At 39.7% G+C, this 24383-nt stretch overlaps 1 protein-coding gene across 1 annotated transcript in view; it reads left to right on the top strand.

The window, feature by feature from the left end:
* Positions 1 to 340: 340 nt before the first annotated feature.
* Positions 341 to 24383, top strand: part of LOC115217986 (sorting nexin-25) — a 36948-nt gene continuing 12905 nt past the window's right edge. Inside the window, exons 1-16 of the mRNA XM_029787725.2 lie at positions 341 to 493; positions 3334 to 3578; positions 4997 to 5157; positions 6206 to 6337; positions 7609 to 7787; positions 9181 to 9367; positions 11069 to 11142; positions 11442 to 11518; positions 12176 to 12289; positions 13161 to 13252; positions 16201 to 16240; positions 17922 to 18041; positions 19574 to 19715; positions 20812 to 20984; positions 22384 to 22524; positions 23572 to 23715. Coding sequence (XP_029643585.1) covers positions 3354 to 3578; positions 4997 to 5157; positions 6206 to 6337; positions 7609 to 7787; positions 9181 to 9367; positions 11069 to 11142; positions 11442 to 11518; positions 12176 to 12289; positions 13161 to 13252; positions 16201 to 16240; positions 17922 to 18041; positions 19574 to 19715; positions 20812 to 20984; positions 22384 to 22524; positions 23572 to 23715 — 2001 coding nt within the window. The 5' untranslated portion in view covers positions 341 to 493; positions 3334 to 3353. The remainder of the gene's footprint in view (positions 494 to 3333; positions 3579 to 4996; positions 5158 to 6205; positions 6338 to 7608; positions 7788 to 9180; positions 9368 to 11068; positions 11143 to 11441; positions 11519 to 12175; positions 12290 to 13160; positions 13253 to 16200; positions 16241 to 17921; positions 18042 to 19573; positions 19716 to 20811; positions 20985 to 22383; positions 22525 to 23571; positions 23716 to 24383) is intronic.

Genomic DNA, 24383 nt, shown 5'->3' with positions numbered 1-24383 from the left:
GTCCAGAGTCTTGTGAGTGGATTTGGTAGAGGCAAACTGAAAGAAGCCCATCGTATATGTGTGTATATATATATATATATGTGTGTGTGTGTGTGTGTGTGTGTCTGCGTTTGTCCTCCCAACATCGCTTGACAACCGATGCTGGTGTGTTTACGTCCCCCGTAACTTAGCGGTTCGGCAAAAAGAGACCGATAGAATAAGTACTAGGCTTACAAAAGAATAAGTCCTGGGGTCGATTTGCTCGACTAAAGGCGGTGCTCCAGCATGGCCACAGTCAAATGACTGAAACAAGTAAAAGAGAGTAAAAGAGAGAGAGAGAGAGTAACAATCTACGAAAGGTAGAAATTACTGTAGATGTGAGAAGAGACGACATTAATAAAATGGAGAACATTGATTTAAGGAAATTATTTCGTCGGGGACAGATTCGGGTGACACCGGTTGATCACGGAAGCAAAATGATCAAAGTGCAGACAAGATTAAACGAGAAAAGACCGTACGTAGATCGATAAATGATTCCATTTAAATTCATTGAATATATGCTTCGTTTATTTCCTGTCTAATGCAGTTTTTGAAAAATAACGATGTAACTGGTTCTTAGATTTCGTTTCAGAAAAAAGAAAGCATGTATAGCTTCATGACTAGAGTAATTGTGTAATTAATTATTTGCCCCACCCACAAATAGTAAATAAAGACGATCGTTGTCTAAGGAGCGACTTTTTTGACAAATATATTAAACCCTTACTAGCTGGCAGAACCGTTAGCATGCTTGGCGGAATGCGTAACCGTATTTCGTCTGCCGCTACGTTCTGAGTTCAAATTCCGCCGAGGTCGACTTTGCCTTTCATCCTTTCGGGGTCGATAAATTAAGTACCAGTTATGCACGGGGGTCGATATAATCGGCTTAATCCCTTTGTCTGTCCTTGTTTGTCCCCTCTGTGTTTAGCCCCTTGTGGGTAGTAAAGAAATATATATTAAACCCTTACCAGCACTTGTCTTAAGAACCATACATACAAGCAAACACGTCTGAAGCCTAAAAGAGATGGCCTTTTAAGGGCCTGCGAAACTAAACCGCATAGAACCGAAGCAAACTATTTTAAATAATACATGTAACTCCTACTATATGTGTTGAGTGCCCTTTTGTTTCGTTTGACCCTCATTCATTCATTCATATATATATTGGCCTGCTCGCTTAGCCAGCGGGGTGGCGTCATTTGAAGGCTAAAACAATGCGAAGCGCATTGTGACTAGCGATCTGTAGCAACATCTGATAGCCTGGTCGGTCACGGTGATATATATATATATATATATATAATACAAATAAGAAAATGGAGAAACAATTTAATTGGTTTATCAGCTTTAGGATATTAGGATGTTGACTTATTTATTTAACAAAACAAGAACCATAATAACATACATATATACATTAAAATTCAATATAAGATTAAGATATATATATGTATATATATATATATATGTGTGTGTATATATATATATATATATATATATATAGGCGATCCTTCGGTATAGGTACACACGTGACTTTGTTTACAGTTCTGAAGATAAGAGAAACCCTTTTCTCCCACCCCTAACTCTAACCCCCCCATATATAAAGAAAGCACTTTCTTGAAATGTATCAGGTACTTATACCAAAGTTACGCCCAAACTTGTTGCCGGTTCAAATATGCTCGACGCATATTCGAGCTATCCTTCGATATAACTCGCAGCTCAGCTGTGCGTACACGCCTTCGAGTCAAAGCGAAAGATTGCTCATATTCGAACCCGCTGTCTACAGCGAGAAATTTTCTCCATGACAAAATACAGTGAATGGCTTTCTTGTGGGTTCGAATATTTCCGCGAGCATATTTGAAGACATCACAAAAACTGTTACTCAGAGTTTTGGTTTCTCAACTCAAACTGTCAGACGAGCAGGAACGTGAAACTCTGAATAACAGTTTTTGTGACGTCTTTGCAGCTTTATTAATAAAGCATTTTACTCTACCTCCGGTATTCGAATACTATTTTTTCCACCTTGTTTCACATTTATATACTTTCTCTTGTATATATGGTAATCCTTCAGTGTCTATATAACTTTATAAATACGAGGGTAAAAATTATTAAATTTATACAAGTGGTTAGCATGCATATATATTTCATACACTATCATATATATATATATGATAATGTAGGCGCAGGAGTAGCTGTGTGGTAAGTAGCTTGCTTACCAACCACATGGTTCCGGGTTCAGTCCAACTGCGTGGCACCATGGGCAAGTGTCTTCTACTATATACTCGGGCCGACCAATGCCTTGTGAGTGGATTTGGCAGACGGAAACTGAAAGAAGCCTGTCGTATATTTGTATGTTTGTGTGTCTGTGTTTGTCCCCCTAGCATTGCTTGACAACCGATGGTGGTGAGTTTACGTCCCAGTCACTTAGTGTTTCGGCAAAAGAGACTGATAGAATAAGTACTGGGCTTACAAAGAATAAGTCCCGGGGTCGATTTGCTCAACTAAAGGCGGTGCTCCAGCATGACCGCAGTCAAATGACTGAAACAAGTAAAAGAGAGTAAAAGAAAAACAGAGAGAGATATATATACCAGAGTAAGCACATAAATGTGAAACACGGTAGGGAGAAAATAGCAATCGAGTACTGGGGGTAGAGTAATATGCTTTACTATTAAAGCTGCAAAAGCTGTTACTCAGAGTTTCACGTTCCTGTTTGTCAGACAGTTGTGATTCACAACTGTCCAATGAATGGGAATGAGTAGCAGTTTTTTGTGATGTGTTTGCAGTTTTAGTAATAAAGTATATGTATGGTCATATCACGTGTCCCGTGATGATCTGAGAAGGCTACCAAGTTGTTTTATTGTTTTCACCCCAGGTCAAGTATACATAAGGACAACAGTATTATGATATCGTTTTAGCAGATATAAATATAACTATACAGCCAATGATTCTAGTTAACACACAAGACAGCCATTATGCTCCCCCTGCCACAAAACACCACCATGTGGACTCTGTTGAGATTAATAAGAAACAATTATGAACTTTTTTATTACACTTAACTTTTAAACATATTTTTGATAAAGTTCGTTTTTTTTCAAGAAGAACCGAAACATGTAAAATCTCTAAGAAAATTAAATTTATCTTATATAGTGGCGTTTTCAAACTTCTTTTTTATAACTATAAATATACAATTTTTTATAGTTATGAATGTGCAAATGGTCCTTAAAGGTAGAAAAAAAATATATTAGTGCTTCTAATGTGAAATGTGCAACAGAACTGAATATTTTCCAGATTTTTTCTAAAATGCCTATTTTGTTATTTCCTTTTAAGGACAATGAATTGTTGATATAATGAAGAGATTGTCCCTGGCTTTCAGTCTTGGAGGTGTGGCACTTGCAGTATTCTGGCGCCATGGTTTGTTTAGCTATATCTCCTTCACATTGCTCTACGCATCGGTCTGCCTTCTTGGCGTGTCGGTCGGAGTGCGATGGTTCATTGACAGAAGCCCATTTTACCGTACAGCATTACCACCTCAGACTTCGAGTTTCCTAGGGCTTCTGGTTCAGAAAGTCAAGGTAAGCATTTCCTTTTTTTAAAGAAAAATACATTTCACGTTTACAACTAATGAAGAATGAAACATCATCATCATCATCATCATCATCATCATCATCATCATCATCATCATCATCATCATCATCACCATCATCATCACCATCATCATCATCATCATCATCATCATCACCATCATCACCATCATCATCATCATCACCATCATCATCATCATTTAGTGTCCGCTTTCCATTCTGGCATGAATTAGATGATTTGATTGAAACTGGTAACCTAGAGAGCTGTACAAGGTTCCAGTCTGATCTGGCTACGTTTCTACAGCTGGATGCCTTTCCTAACGCCAACCATTCCAAGAGTGTAGTGGGTGCTATTTACGTGTCACCAGAATCAGCCATGACTACAATTTCACATGGCATGGTGAGTCTTCTCAAGCACAGCAAATCACCAGAGATCTTGGTCACTTGTCATCATCTCCCTGAGGCCCAACATTCAAAAGATCATGCTTCACCACCTTGTCTCATGTCTTCCTGGTTCCCTCCATAGAGATCAGCACCTCTTTACGCAGCTGTCCTCGCTCATATGCATCATATCACCATACCAGCACAGTCTTCTCTCTTGCTCATCACATCTCATGCCTCTTATACCCAAATTTTCTCTCAAGATGCTTACGCTCTGTTGTACATGCACACTGACAGTGCAGATCCAGCAAAGCATACTAGCTTTATTTCTTTCAGGCTGTCACATGTCCTTGGCAGTCACAGCCCATGTTTCACTGCTGCATAGTATGGCAAACATTGTCTAAAGTTGAAATTAAGTATCTTTTAGTCTCATATCAGCCCTGAATGAGCAGATGTACAATACAAAGTGTTTCAGCTGTGACCATCCCATCTCTACTTCTAGTGGAGAGTCTTGGGCAGTTAAAGGCACCCATGAAACGTTATGTGAAATAATTACTCTTTTACTTGTTTCAGTCATTTGACTGTGACCATGCTGGAGCACCGCCTTCAGTCGAGCAAATCGACCCTAGGACTTCTTTGTAAGCCTAGTACTTATTCTATCAGTCTCTTTTGCCAAACCGCTAAGTTACGGGGACGTAAACACACCAGCATCAGTTGTCAAGCGATGTTGGGGGAAGACAAGCACAGACACACAAACATATACACACATACATATATATATATATACATATATACGACAGGCTTCTTTCAGTTTCCACCTACCAAGTCCACTCACAAGGCTTTGGTCAGCCCGAGGCTATAGTAGAAGACACTTGCCCAAGGTGCCACGCAGTGGGACTGAACCCAGAACCATATGGTTCGTAAGCAAGCTACTTACCACACAGCCACTCCTACACCTAATTGCTAAAGTTTTTATTTTTATTTTTTCATTTCTTTACTCCTCTTTTTGTTATCTCTTTCATTTGCAGAAAAAGAAAATGGCTCTTCTCTCAAAACAAAGGAAAGTGGTAACATCACAGAACTTGGATTTGGCCATTCTTGAAGTAATCGACCTGTCAATTAGAGATTTTGTCATGACATGGTATAAACCCATTGGTAAAGATGATGAGTCAGTAGCACAGTTAATCAAGTTAGTAGCAATTTATCATTATTGTTATTATTATTATTATTATTATTATTCATATATACTCAACTGTTGGAAAAGAAAATAATTCTAACATCGGGCTACATCAAACAACCTTAAATGCCAAGAACCCTCCTAAGTATCCTAGCTGTCCCTAATAACACTGTTTTCTGTCGCTGGACTAAGCTGGGTTTTATGCCTATTTCCTCTACCCATCTGTTCAGATCTTTAGGGATAGTTCCTAATGCACCTGTAACTACAGGGATACATTTTACCTACACTTTCCATAGTCTCTGTAATTAAATGGCTAGGTCCAGGGACTTTGCTATTTTTCTATATACCTCATATTAATTTCTTCATCATTTGAAACAGTAAAGTCAATTATCTGGCACTTTCTATTCTCTTTATCTACTACTGTCAAATCAGGCATTCTAGCTTCTATTGCTCTGTCAGTCTGAATGTTAAAGTCCCACAACATCTTGTATTTCTTACTTTCTAATACTTTATTTCATTCATGTTCATATCTTTTATCCGTATGTTCAAATCCTAGCTTTCTACATAGCTTCTAGTGGATTGCTCTCCCTAGATTGTCATGTCTTTTCTTGTATTCTTTTTGTGCCAGCATGCTACATTCACTTACTGTATGAGCAATGCTTTCCTCTTTTGATTTGCATAATCTACATTGGGAATCTACTTGGTTTTTGTCTAATAATAATAATTAATTCGTTTATTGGCCACAAGGGCTGACAAAAATTAATTAAAACATAAAGGGAGAAAACACAGGACGAAAGTTACAAAGGTTTTGTCCGTTTGAAAAAAAAACGTGTAAAAATTCCAGAGAAAACAACGAAAATATAACAATTGAAATTCCCAATAGGGGCAGGTGCTTCGAAAGGTTACTCATGGAAAAACCCATAAAAGCCACAGGAGCCTAGTCAAAATGGGGGTAGAGAGCCCCTTTCTCCTTTTATAATACCTTTTTATACTACAGGTGTATCCTCAGAATTGGTCCATTTATACTGGCCATTCTTTGTTTCTTTTTCTTTACTCACAGATCTGACATTTGGATTGTAATAGAGAAACTGTCTGTTCGCTTGTCGAAAGTTGACATGGTGAAGTTCATGACGCAGGACCTCATTAATGCATTACACAATCACTTTAAAGAGATACGGTTATCATCGAAAACGTAAGTATTAATCTTACATTTTTTTTTTTTATTTGTTTCTTTGACCAATTCATTTTTGGTCTCTTTCAATCCCGCAAATATCATCAAAGAGACACAGTAAGCCATATGAGTGATAAGTAATTCTTTCCCTCATATTTGTCAGAGCGGCTAACTGGCTTCCGTGCCGGTGGCACATAAAAGGGCACCATTCGAGCATAATCGTTACCAGTGTCGCCTTACTGGCACCTGTGCCGGTGGTATGTGTAAAAAGATTCGAGCGAGGTCATTGCCAGTACTGCCTGACTGGCCCCCATGCCGGTGGCACGTAAAAAGCACCCACTACACTCTCGGAGTGGTTGGCGTTAGGAAGAGCATCCAGCTGTAGAAACTCTGTCAGATCAGACTGGAGCCAGGTGCAGCCATCTGGTTCGCCAGCCCTCAGTCAAAATTGTCCGACCCATGCTAGAACGGAAAGCGGACATTAAACGATGATGATAACGATAATGATGATTACCCATTCTCTACAAGCTCTGACCCACAAAATGAATTGGTAAGTGGACATAGCAGCATTTCATCCGTCATTACGTTCTGAGTTCAATTTCTGCTGAGGTCAACTTTGCCTTTCATCCTTTTGGGATCAGTTGAGCACTGAGATCGATATAATCAATACCCCTTCTCTGATATTGTTGGCCTTGTGCCAAAATTTGAAATCAATATTGATAATAATTTATCTCTTTACTACCCACAAGGGGCTAAACATAGAGGGGACAAACAAGGACAGACAAACGGATTAAGTCGATTACATCAACCCCAGTGTGAAACTGGTACTTTATTTATCGACCCTGAAAGGATGAAAGGCAAAGTTGACCTCGGTGGAATTTGAACTCAGAACTTAATGACAGACGAAATACCTATTTCTTTACTACCCACAAGGGGCTAAACACAGAGAGGACAAACAAGGGCAGACAAAGGGATTAAGTCAATTACATCGACCCCAGTGCGAAATTGGTACTTTATTTATCAACCCCCGAAAGGATGAAAGGCAAAGTCGACCTCAGCGGAATTTGAACTCAGAACGTAACAACAGGCGAAATACTGCTAAGCATTTCGCCCGGTGCGCTAACGTTTCTGCCAGCTCGCCGCCTTTGAAATCAATATTGATGATAATAATAGATTAGATTGTAAGATTTCTATACTCCAGTGAATCCATTTTCTTTTTAAAAGTAACTGATCATCAGAAAACTGACAAGATCTTTAAGTTTCTTTATTTCTTCTTCTGTTGCTGCTGTTAGGTCAAAGGAATCATCAGCCAATCACAAATACACAATTTATCCCTGGTTAGAGAATGAAGAAAAGGAGAAAGAATTCCTTAGATTCCTAACCAATTCTGTAATGTTTGTGCTTCTACCAACAAACTATGCCCATTGTGATATCGTTCGACATTTACTCAGGGAGATTTTCACTGTGTCTGGTAAGCTTCTCATTGTTTTCAGCATTTTACCAAAGTTTAATTTTTAATTAATGCACTCCTCAATACCTGAGATCAGGATAACAACTTGTTATATGGTCACTTGACTGGCTAGAAATAGCAGTCAAATTTCCTTCAAGTGATATAGTATGATCTTAAAAGGAATGACACATTGGATATCAGCTGCTGGCACTCTGCTGGCATAGCTCTCAGGGCCATTGAGGCACAGAAGCCACCACACTGTGACAAGGACTGGAACTTGTAGCAGATATACATTATATGGCATATATATATATATATGTATATATATATATAAAGGGAACAAAAGACGAAGACAGGTGGTGTACAAAACAAACAGATGTATTAGTATAGCGCTCAGGAATAGAAAAAGTCTTTTACGTTTCAAGCCTACGCTCTTCTACAGAAAGGTACACAGAAAAAACAAGGAGAGAAAAAAATGTGTGTGGTGGCTAATGAATGCTCCATTCCCATTTTAAGACATCAAGATCTAATTTGTGAGAAATTTCACTGCTATTTCTTGCAGATTGAATGACTATATAGACACTGCTTCTCTGTGATTTTTTTCACTTATCAATATTACAAGAAGCCCCCTGCTTAGATTTAAAAACGAACAAAATAATTTACTGATGAACTTTTTCCATTTCATTCCAGTTTAGAAAAATAAATGTTTTAATTAATTTTCTTTTTATTATATTTAATCATGTGACTTTGTATTTATTGAGGACTGGAAGCAGGCATTAGGGGATTTTATTGTTCTTTTTGTCAGGATTTAAAAGCATTTTGGATGCAAATTTCTTTTTAATAAACAGCTTATCTACGCCATAACTGTGTCTTTATATATGTTTATGTGTGAGGTAGAAATAGTTGGACTTATTCAGATAACAATCTAAAGTAGAATGGTTGTATACTGTCAATTTAACTTGACAGTAGGGGATTACATCACCGCTGTTTAGCCCTAGGAAGCATCGACGCTTCCTGTCGGCTTCGACACACTAACTGTGTCCTTATGTATTTACGAAGGGGAGACAAATACCCCCAACAGCCAGGCCTGCATCTAGAGACACGCATGTTTCAGGGTCTTTGCCCATCATCGGTCTAGAGTAGCAGAAGCCTGCTAGCTGCAGATATCTGTCTCGACTTCGTAAATATATATATCTAATTTTCAGTGAAGTTTATTCACTGATCACCAAAATCAGAAATATTAAATTTCTAAATATCTCATAGAGATATGTACGGTGGTGGGGCGATAGAATGGTTGTATACTGTCAATTTCATTTTTGGAGTCTGTTTAATGAAGGACATTGTCGTTGTCGTCGTGGCAGCAGCTGCTGTTGTTGTTGTTGCATAAATTTATTTTTGCTTCCTCATCTTCTAGTTCTGAAGCCCGCCATTGACCTGTTATGCGATCCGGAATTTATCAATGAACAACTGCGCTCCTATTTAAGTTACCGTGCCAAGTTGTCCGAAGACACCAGGAAGACCTATTCTTACGCTGCCACATATGAAGAGTTTGTCAAAATGATTCAAAACTGTGAAGACATTGAATGCCTCAAACAACTTCGGTAAGAAAAACAATTAGTTTTTCTCTTGTTTTCTCATCCACCTGTGTTTTTTTGTTTTTTTTTGTGCTGCTCTTGCTTGCTCTTGCTTGCTCAGCATATATATATTTCCGTACCCGTGGCACGTAAAAGGGCACCATTCGAGTGTGATTGTTACCAATGTCGCTTCACTGGCACCTGTGCTGGTATCACGTGAAAAAAGATTCGAGCGAGGTCATTGCCAGTACCGCCTGACTGGCCCCCATGCCGTTGGCACGTAAAAAGCACCCACTACACTCTCAGAGTGGTTGGCGTTATGAAGGGCATCCAGCTGTAGAAACTCTGCCAGATCAAGATTGGAGCCTGGTGCAGCCATCTGGTTTGCCAGCCCTCAGTCGAAATTGTCCAACTCATGCTAGCATGGAAAGCGGACGTTAAACGATGATGATGTCAGTAGCTCTACAAGGGAGGTATAATTAATGATGGTATGCAATAGCCTTCTTCAGGGCAACAAAATATTTCAACTCTAACCTATTGTTGAGCCTGTACACTGCTCAAATTCAACACTTCTTTGAGTACTGCTGACATATCTGGACTGTGATTGAGGTATGACAACTTCTTTATACAATTACAGTTACTACATATTTGGTGTTGGCAGATTGCAGGACTGAATTAAAACCTGACTTTGTTAAAAAAAAAAAAGCAACAACAAAGTTTGTTATGCAGATCTGTAATAGAGATATTTCGGTTGGCAATGCCAACCAAAACAATATGTTTTTGTGGTGCTGCAAGAACAGAAATAAATATTCCAAACTCTATATTATTCTGAATGGTGGGTTCTACATTCACAGACAGCCTTGAATACATTCATAAAATCTGGTTGGTAAAGACTCACTCAACATCAACATCAAAATAAATATCAAATGGAAATTGTAGTTGTGATACCTGTGCCGGCAGCACATAAAAAGCACCATCCGAACGTGGCCGATGCCAGTGCCGCCTTGATTGGCTTCTGTGCCAGTGGCACCTAAAAAGCACCAACTGATTGTGCTCCCCTGGCACCTGTGCCGGTGGCATGTAAAAAGCACCCACTATACTCATGGAGTGGTTGGCGTTAGGAAGGGCACCCTGCTGTAGAAACATTGCCGGATCAGACTGGAGCCTGGTGCAGCCTCCTGACTTCCTAGACCCCGGTCGAACCGTCCAACCCATGCTAGCATAGAAAACGGACACTAAACGATGATGATGATGATCATCATCATCATCATCATAATCATCACCATTATCAAAGTTTTAGCTTCAGTGTATTTTTTTATTTGTTAGCATAAAGTCAGACAGTTACATAGAGTAGTATGTTGCATAGTACTTTTTGTACTTGTGGCGACATTCACCCTGGGCAGGTTGAGTCGGCTTCTTCTACCACCCTGGAGGCATCTTGAACCATGGCAGCCCACTTACGACGGTCCTGTGCCAGTTCACTGGAGATAGCAAGCCAGTCACGGTTCCATCGGCGCAGGCCGACCACCTGCGGTCCCGTGAGCATGGAGAGGTCCTCCTTGATTGTCGTAATCCAGGTCTTCAGCTGCCCGCCCACGTGTTTCCGCCAGTTGGGAAATGGAGTTGGGAGAAGGACATCAAATACCTCTTCTACTGTACCACTTTATTTCTACAAAGACTTACATGAGATAAACAAAATATATAATACTGATTTATTGATTTTTGTAGATATAATATCATAAGTGAAATTCTGCAAGCTACAACTATTAACAACTGGAAGAAATCACAAGGAATCAGCACAGGTAAATACCTTAATTACTTTTTTTTTTTCATCTTTTTAAACTCTGTTGGGGATCACAATTCACTGAGTTGATAGAATAGTTGCACTACTTACTAGTTGTAAACCAGAAATATATTTTTAAGCAAAAATTAATCTCTAGAATTAAAATGTTATCTAAAAATATATATTCACTATAACTTCTGGAGATTAAACATTCACAAAATTCTTGAAACTCTAGAAAATTAATCTTGGCACCCATGACACAGTAAAACTTGGACAAGTAGACTCGTTATACTTATTTTTGTTTTTTCTTTTCTTCAGCTAAAGCTCATGTACCAAAGAGTATGGCAAAAGGAGATCTTTTGAAAGCCAGGAATTTGAAGATATACATCAACCAAGTAAGGAATTTGACTTAGTACTTTAATCATGGCAGAATCAGTAGAGTGTTGGACAAAATACTTTGGAGGAATATTTGGTTATGTCCCTTTACCTTTTGGGTTCAAACCCTACATCGGTCAACTTGGCATTATTTTATATCCATCTTTCAATGCTAGCATGAGTTGGACTGGTCTCATGACATTTCCTCACCTACAGTTGGCCTTCTCCATCTCCTATACACAGCAACAAAGAAAAACCAGCCAACTATGTTGTCCTCATCATCATTGTAGCGTTCACTTTTCCATGCAAGCTTGGGTCAGATAGACTTTATTGAGGTGGATTTTCTATGGTCAGGTTCCTTGAAGTGAGATTGAACTGAAACCATGTGGGTTGGGATGCAAACTTTTTATCCAAGCAACCACATCTATGCCTGTGTGTTGGTATTTTTGGCATGGATTTTATGGCTGGATGCCCTTCCTCTCATCACCTATTTTACAATGTAAATTGGGTATGTTTTTATCTTTGCACTGGTAGATGGTGGTTGTTTACAAGGGTAGTGAAGATACCCTTTTTGTTCTATATCAGAAGTTACCACCTTCTTCAACATGTTGCCTTAAAAATTATATAAGCACACACTAAAAACGTTTTAGTTCTATATCCCCTATTTTTCTTTTCAGTTAACTGTTGCTAAGACGACTTGTGAGAAGAGGATTCATGCCATTGGTGGCCCTGACTATAAATGTTATGGTGAAGGAAGTGTCAATGAAGAATTAACTCTTCCTGGTCAGAAAGTAAGTCTTGTAATGGTTCACATCATCATCATCATCATCATCAATAATTAATGTTCATTTTCTGTGTTAACATGAGTCAGACAGTTTGGTAGGAGCTGGCAATCCAGGGAGCTGCAGGAGGCTTCAGTTGTCTGTTTTGGCTGAATGCCCTTCCAAATGCCAACAACTTTACAGAGTGTACTGGGTGCTTTTTACATGGCACCAGCATGTATATGTGTTTGTGTGTGTGTGTGTGTGTGTGTGTACATGCACATATGCATGTATGTGTGCATGTGTGTGTGTATTAGAAAGTTAAGATAAACACAAGTATAAATTAATATGAATAAAATAATAATAATAATATAATAATAATAATGATAATAATAATAATAACAACAACAACATTGAAAAATACCTTAAGAATGAGGAACCAGGTTTGAAATTTCCCCAAGACACCTGATGAAGGCTGGAGGGTATATCAGCCGAAACATTGTGTTAACAACAAACAAGATGACAAATATCCGTCAAATGTAAATAATGTAAATAATATAAATTGATAGTTTCTACATAAGGTTCACCATTGCAGTAGATGTTCCGAATGCATTTGGATGCCTAACCACAATGGGTCATCAGGGAAACACTTTATTGCATTCTCTTATAGAGATCTAATATCTGAAGTCCATAACACTACTAAGTGCCGTGGTTAGCTGACCATTATGATGGAAGCTGACTGGATAAGGATAATCTACATGGAGCTCTAACTCATGTAGTAATAGTTATACATGTAACTGTACACATGGAATTTATATATTGGATGTTAAGGAACCCAGAAAAATGTTAACAATCAGAAATGTTTTTTCCATTCTTTTTGTCTATTTCTTCCTTTCTACAGATTATTTCGGTGAAAACCGTGATGGACACACCAGAACTAAGACTTTTCTTTCTCAAGTTCCTTCGTCGAAACAATACCCATGCACTTCTAGAGTAAGTATCAATCATTTTAACTGTCTATTTAAAAAAAATATATTATTGCATCCACTTTGCAGGTGTAGTGACATCATAATCCAGTGTGCGCACACGCAATGTCATTCTTCAGTGTGCGTGTGCAGAACGTCCTTCTTCAGTGTGCATGTGCGGGGTTGGAACCTTCTGGAAAGGCATAAGGAAGTTCCCTCATGCACATGTGCTAGAGACTGGGGAAGAAATTCTATCACGTTCCTTAATAGCGTCGTTGACTTGAGACACGGCTACAGAAGAGAAAGGACGTATTTTTAAACGTGAGATCAGCCTATTCTCCTGTCCCAGACGCTTAGGATTTGACCTGCTCTGTTGCTGCTGAATTGTTGTAAGAATCTTACAAACGTTAGAATTCAGCCTTGCTGTGTTGAACTAGGTGGATACCAGTATACCATCGTGCTTCATTTGTGAATAAGAGAATAAAGAATCGTATATATTTTTAAAGTTGCATTTTGTTACCGACTGGTAGTTTCTAGAAACCAGAAGAAAGGAAATTGTGTTGCACCCAAGTTGCACCCCAAAAGTGTAAAGAAGCAACCAGTTCCCTTTACACAGGTATAAGCTGCTGGGAGAAGAGAGAAGGAACTAATGGAGTGCTTATTGTTGTCTCTCATGTTCAAAGATATTCTCTTGCTTTTATGTCTGTTTTCCCTTGCTAGCATGGGTTAGATGGATATGATTTTAACCCTTTGGTGTTCAGATTATTCTATCAAGTGTAATGCTTATTGATTCACATTGATTTGAATTAATCATGCATTATCTCATATCTTCAAGATCTTGATGGTGCAATTACTTAATGTATAATAGCATTGTAGGGTAGGTGTGAGAGCCTGGATCTGGTCAATTTGAACATAAAACAGATTAACTATTTTGGCCGGATATGGCCGGTTTAAATACTAAAGGGTTAAGGCATTGTTTTACAACCGGATGCCCTTTCTGTCACTAATCCTTAGCTGTTTTTCAAGGGATGTTTTATTATACACTTTGAAGGTGCAAATAAGCGGATTATGTTTTTTTGATAGGAAAAATGACAAAAATGTCACTGCTTGTAGCTCAGTGTGTACACACACACACACACGTACATATGTATAAAAGAAATAAGTACTTAGAAAAGGGGACCCTGTTTCTATCAAAAAAATTATTCTTACTTGATATTAGTGTAAGTGTAGGTAAGGCATTCTGTAAGGTGTACCCAGTGTAAAGTGTAGATATAGATGAAATGGGACAACAAGTAGGTTAGCAGAGAAGATATACTTCACATATTATCCAATGTCCAGATGGTTCTCTAGAAGTAGTTGATAGTTTCTGTTACTTGGGAGGCCTAATTAGTTGTGGAGGCAAATGTTCTGAGAATATAGTAATCAGAATAAGAACTGGTTGGGGGAAAGTTCAAGGAGCTGTTAACTCTGCCAGTAAGAAAGGGCTTTTCTCTCGGAGTAAAGAATAGATTGTATGATGCTTGTGTGCAGAATGCACTACTGCATGGTAGAAGGACATGGTCCTTGAACACAGAGGATCTGTGAAAGGTAGAAAGAAATGAAGAGAGCATGATCCACTAGAAGATGTTTAATGCTGGTGTGTGAGAATGATGAAGCACAAATGAACTGAGAGACAAACTAAACATAAGGAGGAACCAGACGTAAGAGAGGAGGAACCAGATGTAAGAGAGGAGGAACCAGATGTAAGAGAGGAGGAACCAGATGTAAGAGAGGAGGAACCAGATGTAAGAGAGGAGGAACCAGACGTAAGAGAGGAGGAACCAGATGTAAGAGAGGAGGAACCAGATGTAAGAGAGGAGGAACCAGATGTAAAAGAGGAGGAACCAGATGTAAGAGAGGAGGAACCAGACGTAAGAGAGGAGGAACCAGATGTAAGAGAGGAGGAACCAGATGTAAGAGAGAAGGAACCAGATGTAAGAGAGGAGGAACCAGATGTAAATGAGAAGGAACCAGATGTAAGAGAGGAGGGCATGTGAGGAGATGTGTGGAGATGGAGGACTGCTGTATAAAAATATGGTGTGGGTTCAAAGTAAATGGAATCTATGGAAGAGAAAGACTGAGGAAGACTTGCAGCAAAATGGTGAAGACAGATCTGAAGCTGTTACACCTTATGAAGGAGATGACAAAGGACCAGGTTTACTGGTGCTATGCTGTTGGAGAAGGCTGCCTTCCGTCAACCTACTTTCCCACTCAGGCATAGCAAAATAGCCATTAAAATTACATTACATAGGCTTGGTTGTGTGGTCAAGACATTTGCTTCCCAAGCACATGGTTTTGGGTTCAGTCCCACCGTGCTGTTTGTCTCCTTATCTTGACATTGTATGATGGTTATAAATGAATGTCTGTCATTCACTTCCTGTATTCTGCAAGAACATGTCCAGCCATGGGGAAATATTACTTTGCATGGAAACAAATGAAGGTCAGTGGCAGGAAGGACATCCAGTCATAGAAAATATGTGGAGGCACATGGCCTAGTGGTTAGAGCAGCGGACTCGAAGTCGAGGGATCACAGGTTTGAATCTCAGACCAGGCGATGTGTGTGTTTATGAGCGAAAACACCTAAGCTCCACGCAGCTCCGGCAGAAGGTGATGGCGGACTTCTGCTGACTCTTTCGCCACAACTTTCTCTCACTCTTTCCTCCTGCATCTTGCAGCTCACCTGCAACAGACCGGAGTCCCATCCAGGTGGGGAACCTATACGCCAAGAAACCGGGAAACCAGCCCTTATGAGCCAGGCATGGCTCGAGAAGGAACAAACAACAATAGAAAATATGCTTCAATAAACTCCATCCAACCCCTGCTAGCTTGGAAAAGTGGATATTAAAATGATGATGCTGATGTTGTGTCTGCGTTTTTCTTTACTCTAACCCACAAAATAATATTGTATTAATATGCAATATTGTTTTAATTTTGTAGGTTCTGGAATGATGTTGAAGAGTTAAAGCAAATTGCCAAGGTAGGTAGAAATAATATTATGGTCAAATGTCATGCAATTTTATGAAATATTGTTTAAAAATTTTAGTTTTCTTTGTGGTTGAGTGCCAGATTGTAGGAAACTTCTAATAAGGTTCTTGTTGCTCTGGAAAATTTATAAGAATGAGATTTGTGTGTGTATGTGTGTGTACATGCATGTACGTGTATGTGCATGTGTGTGCATTTGTGTACATGCACATTGTGTGTGTGTTTAATATGCCAAGTTTAAGGTGGTAGACTGATAGAATTATTAGAGTGATGATTAGAATTTGTTATATTTGTTCCAGCCTTCTGTATTCTGAGTTCATGTCTTACCATGGTCAGCTTTGCTTTTCAGCTTTTTGAGACTGATAAAATAAAGTTACCTTTACAGATACCAAAATTAAGTTGCATTCACCTCTACCCCCATCTCTAACTGCCTCTTACTCTCCTTTCACATCCATCCAGTCATCCTCGATTCTCTATCCCTATGAGTTCAAATTCTGCCGAGGTCAACTTTGCCTTTCGTCCTTTCGGGGTCAATAAATTAAGTACCAGTTACGCACTGGGGTCAATATAATCGACTTAATCCCTTTGTCTGTCCCCTCTATGTTTAGCCCCTTGTGGGCAATAAAGAAATATATCCCTATTCTCTCTCTATCCACGTTCTTACACCTTGAAGGTATGTTGTAACACCTCATCACCACCATCCTGTCTCCCTTTCCAGCTGGGGTAGCTATGTATCTCCTCTACAGCAAGACACCTATTCTTGTCCCTCTGTCATGCTTTAGCCTTTCAACCCCTGGCACAAATCCACCTTCCTCAATACTATATCCTTACTCACTCGAGGGGTCTCATCTTGTGAGTTATACACAGTGGCATACCTAGCACAAGTGCCGCACAGGGCAGATGTTTATTTGGCCACCCCTTAAAAGTTCTAATAACACTTCAAAACGCCAAAAACGGAATAATACAGGTATATGTGTATGCAAAATAAGAAGACAAACTGTAGCAACCATTTATTTCCCTCACTAGTGCTGGTGCCATGAAAAAGGCACCCAGGTAGACTTTGAGATTGTAATGTAGTAAGGATCAGTGTCATCATGTACCTGAAGACCCAGACAGTTGCAGTAGAGATCTTCTTTCAACCCTTTGTAAATCAGTTTTGAAATTAGTCCAGCCATATGGTCTTCATAAGTAAGATGGTGAACTGGCAGAATCATTAGTACACTGGGAAAAATGCTTAGTGGTATTTTATCCGTATTTACATTCTAAGTTCAAATCCTGCCTAGGTTGACTTTGCTTTTCGTCCTTTTGAGGTCAATAAAATAAATTTTGGTATCTGTAATGGTAACTTTATTTTGTCAATCTCAAAAAGCTGAAAAGCAAAGCTGACCATGGTAAGACATGAACTCAGAATACAGAACGCTGGAGCACTAGGGTCTATGTAATCAATTTAACCCCTACCCTGAAATTGTTGGCCATGTGCCAAAATTTTAAATTTACCTAATCTTCTTAAGTTGCAAGAAAAGTAAAAGTTGTAATTGTAATATTGTGGAAGCAAAAATGTTAAATAAATAAGTTAAGTTGCAGTAAGAAAAAAATATCTAAGATTTTCATTAAAAAATCATTCATTTTCTATGATTTGAGTTTGTTCAGTCAAAAAAGAAATCTTTATTTTACAGGATGAACAACGGACGAAAGCATGTCAGATCTTACAACAATACTTCTCTTCATCTAACAACAGTATTATTTTGGAAAAGAAGATCATTAAGATGATGGAATCGTTTGTTCTTGGAGACACAGTAAGTCTGTTTACTTTATTCGTTCTTCCATTTATTTCTTCATACTGAGATAACTTTTTTGTTGTAGTGGTGCTAGAATTGGTTAAAACAAGACTGCTGTATGAGCGGTTCCATCTTGATCCAATATTAAAAGATAACTCAGCTTTCTGTGGAAACTTCTATATTCTGATGACCTGGTCCTCATGGCTGATTTGGTCAAAGATCTACAAAAGAAATTCCAAACTTGGAAGCAAACTTTAGATTTTAGAGGCCTCAGATAGGCGCAGGAGTGGCTGTGTGGTAAGTAGCTTGCTTACCAACCACATGGTTACCGGTTCAGTCCCACTGCGTGGCACCTTGGGCAAGTGTCTTCTACTATAGCCTCGGGCCGACCAAAGCCTTGTGAGTGGATTTGGTAGACGGAAACTGAAAGAAGCCCATTGTGTGTGTGTGTATATATATATGTGTGTTTGTGTGTCTGTGTTTTTCCCCCTAGCATTGCTTGACAACCAATGCTGGTGTGTTTATGTCCCCGTCACTTAGCGGTTCGGCAAAAGAGACCGATAGAATAAGTACTTACAAAGAATAAGTCCCGGGGTCGAGTTGCTTGACTAAAGGCGGTGCTCCAGCATGGCCGCAGTCAAATGACTGAAACAACTAAAAGAGTAAAGAGTAAGAGATTAAACCTAGCAAAGACTAAAGTTTTAGTTAACAGGAAATGAGACAAGACTTAACTTCCATAGAGAAAGTAATCTGGCTTCAGACTGGCATTGGTGGGAAGGCTCCCCTCTTTTTTTTTTTTTTTGTTACTCAGGTCACTTAATTAACTTTGGAGGTGGATGTTCAGAAAGCTCAGTTGGTAAAGTAAGACTGGTGTGCTAAAAGTTCAAGGAGCTTTTACCTCAGCTGGCAACAAAAGGTTTCTCTCTCCTAGTGAAGGGCAGATTCTACACCATCATCGTCATCGTTTAACATCCGTTTCCCATGCTGGCATGGGTTGGACGGTTCAACCGGGGTCCGGGAAGCCAGGAGGCTGCACCAGGCTCCAGTCTGATCTGGTAGTGTTTCTACAGCTGGATGCCCTTCCTAACGCCAACCATTCTGCGAGTGTAGTGGGTGCTTTTTACGTGCCACCTGCACAGGTGCCAGGGGAGTCTGGCATCGGCCACGATCGGTTGGTGCTTTTAACGTACCACCGGAAGCCAGCCAAGGCGGCGCTGGCATGGGCCACGTTCGGATGGTGCTTTTTATGTGCCACCGGCACAGAAGCCAGTCGAGGTGGCGTAAATATATATATATATATTGCATAAGGAATATATAGCAGTAATATCATTTCACCTAAACATGCCATTTAGGGAGGTAGGGTTAGGAGCAGTGATTCCCAACCTTTTCACTACCATGGGCCCCTTTTATTTAAATGAGCTTTCCCACTGATCCCTTTTAATATGCTTATCCTTGTGTGTGTGTGTGTGTGAAATTTTGAATTTAGTTCACAGACCCCACCTGCTACAACCACTGCTCTACAGTTTTTTTTCTATTCTCTCTGTTTGCAGGGACTGGATGGTTTTGCCGATGGCCAGACCCAGGTTTACCAACTGTTAGAAAAAGAACATTATTCATCTTTCATAGTCAGTGATATTTATCATGAATACATAGCTGCCCTGGAAAGTGAACCCTCTGCAAAATCCCCTCTTGGTAAGACATCTATTCTTTCTGTTCTCATTGTGAAATTCCATCTGTGACCATCCTGTTTATTTCTGTATACTATGCACCCAAGATCACTTTATCTAATGTGTTCCTCTTTCCTCCAGACAGTAGAATGTGACTTGAAGGAAATTTTGGTTGGTATTTCTAGTAAACTAATAGACCATGTAATAGCATCTTGTTGGCTCTTGTTATTATCGTTGCCACTAGTAATATTGTTGCTGAGCAGCCTCTTAATGGAGTTTCTTAGCAACAAAATCAGGATAACCAAACAGCACTGGAGCAACATGGAATGAAGTGTTTTGCTCAAGAACACAACATATACTACTCAGTCCAGGAATTGAACCACCAATCTGATGGTTATGAATGTAACACACTAACCATTTGGCCGCTCACTATTGTTTAACTTTCTTAATTTATCAAGCATCACTGATATATATATGCACCATCTGAACGTGGCCGATGCCAGTGCCCCCTGACTGGCTCCTTGTGCCAGTGGCACGTAAAAAGCACAATCTGAATGTGATCGATGCCAGGCCCACCCTGCTGGTGGCATGTAAAAAGCACCCACTTCTTTCTCGGAGTGGTTGGCATTAGGAAGGGCATCAAGCTGTAGAAACCTTGCCAGATCAGACTGGAGCCTGGTGCATGTGTGTGTGTGCTTGTGTTTGTAAACCCTAGTAGTGGTGCAGGGGGCATGCTCTGTAACAGTGCATCGCTGCACCCACCGTTGGCTGGATTCCCTACACCTGTTCCGATGACATCTTTGCACCGCTCAGGCAACAACCCCCAACCCATGGGTCTGTTTGGGTAGTCATCGTTGCTGGTGAGGGTTTTATGAGGCCAGACATACCAACATGTCCAATTTACCTATTTCTCTGCAGATTAAATGAACAGCCTTGAATCTATATCCAATCCTTATTGGAGTCTTTGCAGAGATATCTACATTACTTGACCAATTCCAGAGAAATGAGTAACCAATGTGTTTGCATGCAAATTAAATCCAGTAATTCTGGAACACTGGAGCATACTGTATGTGTTTATTGATTCCCACTCTTCTCTCTCTCTCTCTCTTTCTCATTTGTAGACGATTGTATTGATGGTAAAGAGAGTTTTAGTTCCTTTGAAGTGGGCAAAGATGTCCTTTTCGCTGATCAGTCATATTCCATCCAGAAGAAACTTGAGAAATTGGATGAAAAAATTGTCAATAAAAGTCAAGCCCTCGCTACATTGCTCACTTCTACCAAAGCTGATTCTAAGGTGGGTTCGAATGGAATTTTATTTATTTACTTACTTTTTTGCCCCTCTCTCTCTCTCGGTGAGGCACAGAGCACCTACACGCACACATACACACATAGCAGTAACTTCCGCCTATCAAATTCAATCATAAAGCTTCGGTCGGCTCAGGGCTATAGTAGAAGACACTTGCCCAAAGTGCCACGCAGTGGGACTGAACCCGAAACCATGTAGCTAGGAAGCAAGCTCCCTAACCACACAGCCATCATGCTAGCATGGAAAGCGGACGTTAAACGATGATGATGATGATTTTTGCCCTAGTTTGAAGATGTTAAGTCACGTCGTTATTATTAGGGCTAACCCGAATATCTGCAACTAAGAGAAGTCCTTAAGGGCCACTCAGGTCCAGTGGTGATGTTAATCTCCCAATATGTCAGAGAAGAAGGTTCAGTATGATAATATGCTCTGTAATAACGATTACCAGATATCACTGATATATATGCACCATCTGAACGTGGCCGATGCCAGTGGCCCCTGACCGGCTCCCGTGCCAGTGGCACGTAAAAGCACAATCCGAACGTGATTGATGCCAGGCCCACCCTGCTGGTGGCATGTAAAAAGCACCCACTACACTCTCGGAGTGGTTGGCGTTAGGAAAGGCATCCAGCTGTAGAAACCTTGCCAGATCAGACTGGAGCCTGGTGCATGGAAAACGGACGTTAAACAACGATGATGATGATATTTGTGAAGGTTTGTAGCTGAGTGGTTAGATTATTTGGCTGAGGATTGTAAGGTTGTGGGTTTGATTCTTGGTGGCATTTTGGGTCCTTGAGCAAGACTCTTGATTTCATTTTGCCCTGCCTGGTGCAGCCATCCGGTTCGCCAGTCCTCAGTCAAATCGTCCAACCCATGGTAGCATGGAAAGTGGACGTTAAACGATGATGATGATGATGATGATGATGACGATGACGATGATGATGATGGTGGTGATGATGGTGATGAAGGTGGTGATACTGGTGGTGGTGGTGGTGTTGGCAAAACTGAGATGTACCTGTAATTCAAAGGGCCAGCCTTATCACATTTTGTGTCACACTGAATCTCCTGATGACTACATTAAAGGTAGATGTATCTGGAGTACTCGACCACTTGCACATTAATTTCATGAGGAAGCTATTCCATTGTTCAGATCAACTGGAACCCTCACCATCATAACTGACAGAGTGACAGAATGAATGTGTGTGCATATGTATGCATGTGTCTGAATGTGTGTGCATATGTATGCAGAATGAATGTGTGTGCATATGTATGCAGAATGAATGTGTGTGCATATATATGCATGTGTCTGAATGTGTGTGCATATGTATGCATGCACAAATAATGTTTAGTGTATGTCAATATGTTATCAATTTTTCTCTCTTTCCAGTTTAAAAAAGTTGTCGAAGACTTAAAGAAAGAATTGGAAACGTTGCATTGTGAGAAGAACCAGTTTGCTGCTTATGTTCAACGAACAGATTTATGGTGGGAAAACCAGGGCAAATGGAAGGCTCAAGTGCACAGCGCTGATGTAAGCTGATCACATTATTATGGTTCATTTAAGAGCATTGAAGAGGTTAACCCTTTCGTTACCATATTTATTTTGAGATGCTCTTTGTTTCTTTCGATTATTTTAAATATAACAAAGAATTTAGTAAAATAACTTAGTTATCATTCAGCTAGTCATCATTAAGCTAGCTTAGTGACTAAGGTTTGGTGGAAGATTTTAATTCAGAACTTATGAAAACAAGACATTTGTATTACAGAACCAGAGGCAGTTTCAGCCAGGTTAGTATTGAAAGGGTTAAATTAATCATTTATTAACCATTTTGTTACCATATTTCTGTTGAGATGCTCTGTGTGTTTCTTTCAATTGATTTTAAATATAACAAAGAATTTAGTAAAATAACTTAGTTTTCATTAAGCTAGTGTTAGGAACATAAATTGTGACTAAAGTTTGGTGGAAGATTTTTAATTCAAAACTTCTGAGAACAAAACATTTATACTAAAGAGCCAGAGCCGGTTTCAGCCGGGTTGGTAACGAAAGGGTTAAAGAAGTAGATTGCTCAAGATTAAATATCTTACTATTATATTTGGTTTTGTCCCTCTATGTTCTGGGTTCAGACTCTGATGATGTTGACAATACTGTTCAATGTAAGGTTAATAAAATGGGTCGGCCCCTTTGCCTTTCCCTTGGATAACATCAGTGGTGTGGAGAGGGGAGGCCGGTATGCATGGGTGACTGCTGGTCTTCCATAAACAACCTTGCCTGGACTTGTACCTCGGAGGGTAACTTTCTAGATGCAATGCCATGGTCAGTCATGACCAAAGGGGTTCTCAGCATGTAGGATTAAAAATCTGAAACTTGTTTGATTATAAATTATAGATCTGTTTGGCCAAGATCTATGATTATGACCAAAGATTATAGATTATAGATATAGTTGGCCATGGTTGGATTGGAGCTAAACAACCACCATGCCCTATATTCTCACTAATTCTAAAGTCTGATTTATTAATTATTTATCGAGTAATTATCATTGTCTTTATCATTGTTTGTTAATTGTTTATTTCGTAACAGATTGTTTCAGAAGGAGACAAATTAACTCCTTACTTCGTTATTGGTGTTGATGTTGACGATGCCGACTCATTAATGAAAAGTGAAGGCTGGTCGATTTCTCGAACATTGGCTGATTTTGGTGTTTTGCATGAAAAGCTCATCCAGGTAAATAGAGTCATTTGATTTGTTACAGCATCAAAAGCAGAAAGATTATACCTGCAAGAAATCACTATATATTACTTACTTACTTACATACATACATTATTATGGCTGCCCCCTCGTTATCGAGTATGGCCATTGCACGGAGCTTAACTGTTATTGGTGCTGTGATTGAATGTGACTTTTTAGCCCAGCTAAAGATCTACTATGTCTTGTACAAAATTGGCAACTAAGACCTTTACCGGTAATAGCTGGCTGTAGTTGTAACTGGGCTTCATGTACCTTTGCATGTCGTTTAAGTCCTCCTGCCGAATTACACTGTCTTCCACGTGCCCGACAGATATGATTTGTATGGTGTGTTACACCACCACCAGTGGCCAGGTTGTCACTCATCTGTCTCGTTTTATGACTACGAAGATGACTCATGAGTCCAGCTTTACTGAGGCAGGGTCTTGCACAGACATTGCATGCATACATACATACATACATACATACATACATACATACATACATACATACACACACACACACACACACATACACACATACACACACACACACATTATCATCATTTAACATCCGCTTTCCATGCTAGCATGGGTTGGACGATTTGACTGAGGACTGGCGAACCAGATGGCTGCACCAGGCACCAATCTGATCTGGCAGAGTTTCTA

The sequence above is a fragment of the Octopus sinensis genome, linkage group LG12 (genome assembly GCF_006345805.1).
Source record: "Octopus sinensis linkage group LG12, ASM634580v1, whole genome shotgun sequence".
Classification (NCBI taxonomy): Eukaryota; Metazoa; Mollusca; class Cephalopoda; order Octopoda; family Octopodidae; genus Octopus; species Octopus sinensis.
Note: the sequence above shows the minus strand (reverse complement) of the source record. Positions and strands in the feature narration are given on the sequence as shown.